The sequence below is a fragment of the Mus caroli genome, chromosome 14, assembly GCF_900094665.2.
Source record: "Mus caroli chromosome 14, CAROLI_EIJ_v1.1, whole genome shotgun sequence".
Classification (NCBI taxonomy): Eukaryota; Metazoa; Chordata; class Mammalia; order Rodentia; family Muridae; genus Mus; species Mus caroli.
Window position 1 is genome coordinate 84,088,739 of NC_034583.1, and position 10,484 is coordinate 84,099,222.

General features: G+C 33.5%; 1 protein-coding gene across 5 annotated transcripts in view; it reads right to left on the reverse strand.

Annotated features, from left to right (window-relative positions):
* The window catches only part of Pcdh9 (protocadherin 9), an 844,061-nt gene that overhangs the window by 515,699 nt on the left and 317,878 nt on the right, over positions 1-10,484 (reverse strand). For 3 of the 5 annotated variants that reach the window (XM_021181287.1, XM_021181285.1, XM_029469350.1), the window contains exon 3: positions 2,149-2,250. The exons of the other annotated variants lie outside the window; for them this stretch is intronic. In XM_021181287.1, the coding sequence (XP_021036946.1) occupies positions 2,149-2,250 (102 nt within the window). The remainder of the gene's footprint in view (positions 1-2,148; positions 2,251-10,484) is intronic. 5 annotated transcript variants of the gene reach the window in all.

A 10,484-nucleotide genomic window follows, 5' to 3' on the forward strand; every position in this document is an offset into this window, starting at 1 on the left:
ATAAATTCAATTATCAGATATTTGAAAGATGTGGATTTTCTTTACTTTTATAATTTTCTTAAAATGCCAGCTCAGAGAAACTGATAGGGGAGGGGGCAGAAGGACTGGAGGAGCAGAGGGGGATTGTAACCCCATTAGAAGAACAACATAGGCTGGCTGGACCAACCAGTTCTCCCAGAGACAAGACCACAAACCAAGGAGGATACTTGGAGGGATGCATGGCTCCAGTTTCATATGCAGCAGAGGATGGCCTTGCCTGACAGCAATGGGAGGGGAAACCCTTGGTCCTGTGGAGGTTTGATGCCCAGCATAGGGGGATGATGAAGAGGTGGGGTGGAAGAGTATGGGTGGGTGGGGAAGCACCTTCTTACAGGCAAAGGGGAGGGGGGAGGTCGAATATGGGATGGAGGAGTTGGTGGAGGGGTAACTGGGAAGTGGGATATCATTTGAGATGTAAACGAATAGAATGATTTAAAAATGAGAGCATTTTACTTATTTTATATATTTATATTTTTATGATTGAAATTTCCCCTATATAATCTATATTGTGTTATTTTTAGTAATAATTAGGGAGAGATCAGATAATACTGGTTATTTAAAAACATATATAGTGTTCGCGAAAACAAAAGCGATCATCAGACATGGTTGTTCTTGAAATTTTCAAGAGAATTAGAGAAATTCAAATACACACACACACACTCACACACACACCCTATAAACAAACACACTATTATATTTTTGTTGAGGTAGAATATCCTAAATATTTAGACTTCCACAAAAAAGTAAGTTCAAAATATGTTAAAGAGAATTGGAGGCTAATAAACCTAAATATTACTTTAACACTTTATGACCTCAATTAATTATTTTTCCTAAACACTTTAGGTGTTACATCTTTGTTATCAGCATATGATGTTACTGAAGCTTACAGAATGATGTATTTCTTTATAGTGTAATGATCAAACTGTTGCAAAAGAGTCTGGCAACAACTATATATATATATCTTTGCATAATTTAAGGAGTTGATTAAAAATATTCTTGACAAATTAAACTACAAAGACTCAAATTTATAAATATGTTACCCATTATCTCTATGGCTGCAGAAAATAAGGGAAATGTAAAAATTTTTCAAGATAAATTTTAACTAGTACAACATAAATTTTTAAAAATATTGATTCTTTTCTATTATACACCAATGTAAGAATATATAACATTATCGATACGTGTGTGTGTGTATGTGTGTGTGTGTGTGTGTGTGCATGTGTGTGTGTATAATTAAAAAAGAAAGCTAATACTTGTGAGGTACTTGTGTTGGTATTGCGATAATTGGGGGAAAGATATGATATAATTATATTTTAGTTAAATTTTTTAAAATTTAAAATTAAGAAAAATACTTAACACATATACACAAACACACACATGCACACACACAAATACACACACACACACACACACACACACATACACACACACACAGGAACAAAACAAAAGCAAAAATAAGAAGAAAACTTTCTGACTATGGCCAAGGTCTCATAAAGTATATTGTGTTAGATCTCCTAATATTACATAAACGTAAGTAAATGGAGTTTCTTGTGTTGGGAAAATAACATTTTAAAAACTATGATTTTTTTTTAAAATATTAATTTCGATTATATAAGCAATCAAATTTGGGTAAATACAGTTTTATAAAAAAGCAATTATTGAAGTTTCTCACAGTTTAACTAGCATATCTTGAGTAAGACTATCTTTGGTACCATTGTTTGAAAAATGTAAATCTTTTGGTGAATTAATATGCATGTTCTTGTGTACAAATAAGAAATAATGCATTAAGAAATAGCATATTTTTCGAAAACTCCAAAACAAAGTCATTGGCTATTTTTTCCAAAAATAGATAAAAATGAAGTTTATGTTCAATGCTAGAAGCATGATAAATTCAGAGTTACACTATTAGAAATGGGGGATAGGATCCATGAACATATTTCACTAATCTTATTTACTTTCACCTATAATAAAGCACTAGTAGAAAAATCCCATCATAAAGAGAAATCAGAAACCCAAAATTATCTGTAATAGTGAGCATAGTAGATTTAAAATCTAGAAAAAAAATAGCAACGCCCTGCACCAACTGTGACTCTACAGACGCAATCGTACCTCAGAATGGCTTTCTTCATTCTCGCGAATGTGGAAACTGGTAGAGCCGGGACATTTCTGATGTGTGACAGGAATATTGTCATTTTTGCTGTGTGAGTTACACTGAAAGAGATTACCAGATAATTGTACACTGAAAGAGATTACCAGATAATTGTGACAAACTACTCTACATGTCGAGGGTCCATTGAGAGACAAAGCTGTTTTCTGTGAGTCTATGGATCTAATGTACTTTCAACTATGCAGGATCCAGACTCAGATATCATGCATAGATAGATGGGAAAGCAGTAATGTGGGCATAATATTAGTATTTAGTGATTTAAAGGTATTAGTTCACTTCTACCAAAGAACATGTTATTTAAACATTAACCTGTAATATTGATATAAATGGATCAATTTATAGAACTTCAGATATTAAATTATATGTAAGCTTTTCACTATAACATTATTTAAGATGACTGCTTTCCACATTCTTCACAGGAGCTGTTCATGTAAAAAGAAGACATCATTCATTTCCTGTTCTTTTCTTTGTTCTTCCTTTAAAGTTTCTTCCTAGTTAGGGCAAGGCCACCTGTGAATATGGCTATTGGGCCATATGTGAAGTCTAACATTAAAATTTCTATAATCTTTAATTTAATAAAACACATCAGGCACCACTGGGAAAGAGTCACCATTCAACCGCAGATCAAAAATGTTATGATCTTTAAAAATATTTTTGTAATGAATTTTGCAGATAACAATTATTTAATTTGACTTTGTTGGAAATAGAAATATCTATATTATATTAAGAAAGATTTTAAACACAATTAATCATATAATAAGCTTTTTTGTATAGAAAAATTTATTTCATGATACACACACACACACATATCAGCTTTTTTCTCACCTCAACTCTATGAGAGTTCTAGTTCTACATGGGTAATTGAAACAAATACTGATGGGTACTTTGAACTTCTGTTGAGAACATAGCTAACTAAATCTTATGTATAATATCTAAAATGCGATCCTGTCCAAATCAGTTCACTGAATGCTTCTTAAATGGCCTGAACACCTTCAACCTTAACTGTGAAGATCTTTCTTTACAAAAGCTTTTGTTTTGTAAAACAATAAAAAATAAGATATATCTTTAAACATGTTTTGATAAACTGTAATCATCCTAGTCATTTTAATCAGTTTCTATACCTAGCCTTCATGCATATTTTCATGTTGATTAATCTACTTTAAACATCTCATGTATAATGCAGTTTTTCTCTCAAAGAAACATTTCATAAATCTCTGTGGCTCACCAGTTGTTCTTAACTTGGATAAGTTTTGAGAAATTTTACAAATGACCTAGTTCTGGTTTATACCAGTTAATTCAGAACTCACATTGCAGACAGAGATTAGGAGACGAGGCTGATTTATGTCATTCACCCATATTGCTCTGCTCATTTGTTCATTTATTTAGTAGAAAGTCATTTTTCTATGTGCATGCTATCTCAAGACATAGAGACATGTAAACATATTCCAATGACTTGCTCCAAAATGTCTGGAGGAGATTTCTCAGTTGAGCATCTCTCTTTTCACAAGACTCTAGTTTGTATCAAGTTGATGTAATACTAACCAGCCCAAGACCAAAGCCAAACCTTTGCATTGACTCTACAGGCATATCCTTGAGAGATGTGCAGATGAGGATGACTACATTAGTTTGCATTCAAGGTATAAGAAACTCCAGAAAAATTTGAAGAGATATATTTTGTCAATTCATGAGAAGTTATAGAAATTTACAAATAAAGAACGTGGAGATTAATTTGAAGATGAAGAGAAATACACTGAACTCAATAGTAGAATCAATAATGACAAGTTACTGAGCTCAGAATAAAGAGAACAATTGCCCAGGATAGGATATTTACTAAATACTGAATGACCTATTGGCAATGAACTTCTGTACCCAACTATAAACCATAAAAACATACAAACTGCTAAAAACATGAGTTCAGTTGCAACTGACTGATTATAGTTCAATAAATTCTCTCATTCTAATAGGTTTATGCCCATAAGCTTGTTTGGTGTCTCATTATGGAATAGCATCCATTTGTAAAATAGTCAAAGCATCGGAAGAAATTTCAACCATAGTTACTTCCTCATTATTTTTAATTTGTAATTTTCAGAGTAGAAAATTCCTTTGAAAATTAAATGCAGGGATCAAGCCAATGAAGAAAAGCATCAATATGATGAATAATATTTTGAAATAAAATATGGCAAATAGCTAAACATAAGAAAAAAATTGGGGGGTGGAAATAATTTAATCAGTATAGTCTTGCACATTTCTCCCTCAAAAGTTGCATCTTTAAACATAAACATATTTTAAATCTTTCTAGTTTTATTCTACCAAAACATTCTATTTATCAAATTCAGTATGAGTTACTGTAAAAAGCTGTGGCTCAAAATCATATTTTAAATCCGATTTATTCTCATAAAATACATACGGAAATAAATTTTGAGATGTTGCAAACTAAATAACAATTTTATTCCATGTAAATCACTGTAACTACATTTGTCTTATACCTTAAAGCCTTCAATATTTTTTCAATACTTGTGATTGATAGCCTGCACTTAAATATGAGGATTAAACTTTCTTTCTCCAAACACCCATTGTATTTCCTGAGAATATGGCTATTCACTACTCATAGAAAAGCCTACTCAAACGAGCTACACAAGCAGGTACTTTAGCTCTTTCAGTTTGGGGACAAATCTTAAGAAAGCACTTCATAGTCATGATATCAAGAGAAAAAAATCAATAGTTGAAAAGCGACAAAAGGTTTATGAAAAGTCACATAACCATAAATAAAAACGGGTTACGTGGTTTGCTAAAAGGGAGTTTGTTACTTTTACACTTCATTCTAGTGTAGCAGGTATGTTCTCTCTATTGTTGTGTTCCTCCTCCTACCTTCTTACAAAATCAAGATTCTTTGATGGAAATCAATGGCACTGTTAGAATTCCCGTACAAGCACTCTAGAGGAACGGGCTTTAGGTTTTGTGCCATAGTTTCCTCAAATAACAGGTTTATTTGTTAAAACCTCTCAGTGAGTATGCCATGCCTCCCCCTTGTAACAAGCCAAAGATTGCTGTCAGAGAAAACTGTAACATATCCTGGAAAGTTTTTGATGTAAAATTTCTAGAAATTAATAAAAAAAGATTATGTTCATGTACACATACACTCAAAACATCAACATTAAAAAGTATTTATATTTGATGACACCAACTCCTCTTTCTCTATACATAAAACAACAGCAGAAAAACTTTTAAAGAAAGTTTAATCCTCATATTTAAGTGCAGGCTATCAATCACCAGACGAATCACCTCAATTTCACTAAACCTCCCTATCCCAACCACCAGAAATAGTTAACATTAGTAATTCAGGGGACAACACTCAGTCCTCAGTAAACTTCATAAAGGAGAATTATTTCTTCCTGATGCCCCATAAGACACCACCTCTATCTCTTCACTCTTTTACTGCCCACTTTTAAAACCTTCTATGCCTAATAGTTTCATATTGGAAGACATAAGAAGGGATGGGATCCTAGTACTTCTTCACCGAGTATTTTCCCAGTGCCCCATTCATAGTAGTGAAGGTAAGGCATCTACCACGATATCTGCCTTCAAAAGTAATGTCATGTGTGCAGTACATCCTTTCTGATTTAGCTTGGAGGTCCGCAATGTTTTTGAAGGGAGTGGAACACATTTTAAGCAAAACTACAGTAGTTATTTTTTGAAATATTTGTTTATTGTTGTGCTTAAAATCTATACCTTTTCCCTCCCTCCCAAACCCTGTCTTACTCTCTTGTAAGTCCATAGCCTCTTTTATTTACTAACTGTTCTTACAGACACACACACACACACACACACAAAACCATACACAACACATCACTATGTTCATAAATACAGATTGCTCAGTCTGTATAATATTACTTCTACATATTTTTTCAGAGCTGATGAGAGTGTTGTTCTCTTGGTAAATCTATTGCTCCTACTCTCAGAATTTCGTTGTTGTTGGTAGTTTCTCTGTAGCATTGAGGCCTTGTGGACACTTTCCAACCACGTTGTCATACTCACTGGTGTGATTCATGGTCAGTTCATGTTTGGGAAGTCATGTTAAGCCTCAGAAATTACTAGAAGAAATGCCTTGATCCTTTGACTCTTAAAATATGTTTCTGCTCCATCTCCCAAAATGCAAAATGTTCTTTGAGCTTCAAACTTAGTAGTATTTTGTAGATGTCTTCTTTGGGATTGGGTTCCACAATTCTGCATTTAGACTGTATTTTCTCTGTGATTTTTTTTAAGTGGACTTCATTTACTTGAAAGAAAATTTCCTTAACCGTCTCATTTTTGGTTAAGTAATTTTGAAGCCACTCAATGACCTTACTGTTGCTGTTCCTTAAAGTTCTTTCCATATTCTGTTAAATGTAATTTTCCTCATTTTAATTAAAGGAGATGTGGGGCCAGGGGGCTGTGAGACCAGAATGAGCAGACTTAGTGCAAGAATGGATTAAAGGGGTGTCCAAACCCCAGAAATCCTGTTCTGAAATCTGCAGGATTCCTTCTCACTTCCTGGTGCTTGCATGTTCTAGTGCTGTTAGCCCTAGACCCCAAATTTTGCCCTTTAGGAGGAGGTCACATAGCCCAGTTAAACTTCTTCTTGGCTTATCATGTCAAGTCCAGCAAAATCTGCAATTCCTCCTTATGCTAATAAGGTATCCTCAGAATCTTGCCCCAGGCCAATGTTGTACACTCACCACACAGCCCCTAATCATCGCCCAAAGTTTAAATGGCCTTTGCATGCCCATCCCCATTAAGAAGAATGGCCTCTCAAAGTCTATTCTCACCGTGTTCAGCTCACTGCTCTCAGAGATTACTAAACTTCTGACAGTTCCTGCCTTGTCTCTTCTCCCAGGATCCAACAGTTGTGTTAAGAGTGATCACCCCCAGATGTGGGCAGCAAAGCAGAGCTTGAATGGCTAGAAGAGACCAGTTCCTCCTCTTGATAAGTCATCATCAAGACAGTGCCTGCAGCATCATTATATTTTTAAAATAGTAATATATCTATAGAAAATTAATGAAATAATAAATTATCAATATCATAAAACTTTCACGATAATTTATATGGACTAACTTGTTCAGCTTCTGATTTTCTATTACTTGTTTGTCATCCCTTCTCTTTGTCCACACAAGATGAATTTACAGCAAGCTCATTATTGTTAAGACTAAGAATCTATAGCAAGCACACGTATTGATGCAAAGTTATGGCCTCAAGGCTTCTGAGTTTGTGGATACTCAAACCAGGAACAGTAAACACAGAGGTGAATACAGGCTTTTTCCTTCAGTGGGCCCTCTAGTAACTGCTGGCAGGAAATAGTTTCATGAGTCATCTGTTAACTAAACGGACAGATTTTTTATTTATTATCTGAATATATAAACAGAATGAGTCCTGTTCAACTTGAAGGGGTTGCTACCTTTTCCCCTTTGGTGATATCTGCAATATTCAGAAGCTCAGTTGTTTTGTTGGACCAGACTCACCTTTGCTCGGAATAAAAAACACTGAAAAGGCTTTTAATCTCTCAGTAGCCCAACATCCACACTCTTCATTTTCGCTCAGCAAATCCCCTCCAAGATTCCACTCTATTTCTTTCAAATTTTTATTCTATACATTATTAAAAAAAAATTAGAGACATTTTTTTCTCTCCCTTTCTGTGTCTTCAAAGACAGCTCTTTATTTCTGCCCTCTGAAGTACTTCGTTTCTACTTTGTTCTTATAAGTCATTTATTTAAACCCTGGTTTGCAGAGACTATGCTGATGAAAGTGCTCAGGAATTCCCCATCAACATTAGAGGCTCAGTTTCCCATGTGTTGTTTTTGAGAAAACAATAGCAACTCAAAGGCTAACTTTGTGTAGTCTTACCACACAGACCATTAAACAGGCTAATGGGCTTTCCTCAAATATAGTTCCCTGCAATCAAGTGAAATCAATGCATAAGGTGCATATTTCTGATTTTGCACTTTGCTTTTGCAAGTAGGATGCTTTTAAAACATTTGTAAAAGATTTTCTTCAATTTACAGTATTATAACATAATTGGTGGAGTGAAGTGTTTCAAAAGAGCACATGAGGAAGACAACACATACAGGAATAATACCTTAATACAACTTGAGAAAAATATAGAAATGGGAAATTTAAGTCTTAAGAAATTTGGGAAGTGGTTTAAATTGGAGAGCATGATGAAACATGTTCTTTCATTGGCCAGAAAGTCTCTTTTTATAGCTACTGAAAAAGTAATGGTCACTATCAAAAGCTGTCTGACATTTCCCACGTAATTCTAATAACTTGAAAGAACACATTGGCAGCAAGTACAGTCCCAAATAGCTTTTTTTTCAGTGTGTTATTTCTTGCGTGGCATTTCAAAGCAACCTCTTCTCATAAAAATTGTGGTTACTATAAAGTTTAAGCAAATCCAGCCATTGTCCATTCCTGAGCATGTAAGTTCTGTTGACTTCCCTATTGAATTTCCATCCCTTTCTTAAAAGAATATTGATATGTTCAAAAATAGATGTATAGGCCACATACACAGAACCACACAAATAGCAGTAGCCCCAGACAAGCAATTACTCAGGCCTATAAGGGAATTGTATTTGGCTGAATTCTTCATCCTGTTCTCAGAATGATACTAAATGAATGTACAAGAGGAAAACCAGGTAGTTTGGTTTTATTGTAAAAACTATTGGTAATCCAATTAAGAATTAAGAAATAGCACTATACTCCAAATTACTTTTGCTTTCAGAAATACAATAAGTGCCCAATACTTACACAATGAACTAGCACAATAAGTATGAAAAAGATTGCTGAAGCCATGGGATTTTCAGTATTCATTGTTGGGAGGGAGTGAATACAGCTTTGCTAAATAGATAATATCCATACACATCCCCTTATACAGCTATAAATTCCTTCCTTAATAACTACCTACATTTTTCATCAGTTAACAGAGATAAAACCAGATGTAATTTCAGGTTGTTACTCATAGAAAAGTGCAAAACCATCTTCCTAAAGACTACAAATAAGAGCTATTTCTTGAAAGGTTTGACATATTTTTCTAAAAGCTTCACAGACCCCATGCAATAGCTTTAGACTATTCTTTTAACCCAATTTCTAGGAATGTCCATTGAAATAGAATTTCTTCAGAAAATATATTTATATTCAAACACTAATGTTCTATAATTTATAGTTTATCCATTCCCTCCTCTCCAACCTTGCATTTTTACCTCCCCTTGCAGAACAAAGTGAATGGTTTTGAATGACAGAAAGATTACATGGTATATAGCTTTCACAGAGCTTTGTTAATGTCATTTGGTTTTCATATTGCAACTTAATTATGTATTTTAAATAAATGATTGTAAACAATGCAGAACTTCCTACGCACTTAAAAAAAAAAAAGAAGATTGTTCTCCCTAAAAATATTCTGAAGAATGGAAGAGCATACATTTTCAGTACCAAGATCAATCTGTATTATATTTAAAATAATTGTTTTCATATGACTTTAGCCCATATCTTATTTATATTAAAAGAAATTGAGATGTCCATGGATTCATCATTGAATTGTCTTTATACTTTTAATACATCTAGAACTGGAATTTCCTCAACACGGGGAGCACAGATAGAATTAAAAGCTTCTAAATATTGCTAAGATTACTGAAGAAGCTTCTGTGAAAGGTGGTCACTTAGGATTTAACACTGCAAGTCTACTATGTGTCTGGAATGACTAGAAAAATCCAGGGTAACAAAACAAATGAAAGTTCTTTACTTATTTTCAGTGGCTCTTTTAATTTTCAATATAGTTAATTAATCCACAAGAATAAAGAAATTATTCATTTTTTAATAGATAAAAGTGTCAAAACAATACTGAAATGGTTTCTAATATGTAAGGCTAAATTTAACGTATTAGAACATAGTACTATTTTATAAGTGTTCTAAGATATGGCATCATAATGCTTATATGATATCAGTAGGAAAAGAAGTATGCAATGATATAAGGGTTTCCTTATAGTAAATAGTCTTCTGTAGAGAGAGCAAAGGTGAAATCATAGCTGTACAAGTATACAATTCAAAAATAGTATATTAAGCATATTCTATGAAATATTTCATTTATATATTGAAGAAGGATATTATATAAATTAGAAGTTCATGAACTATGAATATGCTGGACAAATTTGCTATTCCTCTGGTAGATGAAATGTTAATTGAAAAATCTAAGATTAAATACTTCTGAAAAAAAATATTCTCAGAGATTGGTAAGTGTTTTGAGTTGTCTGT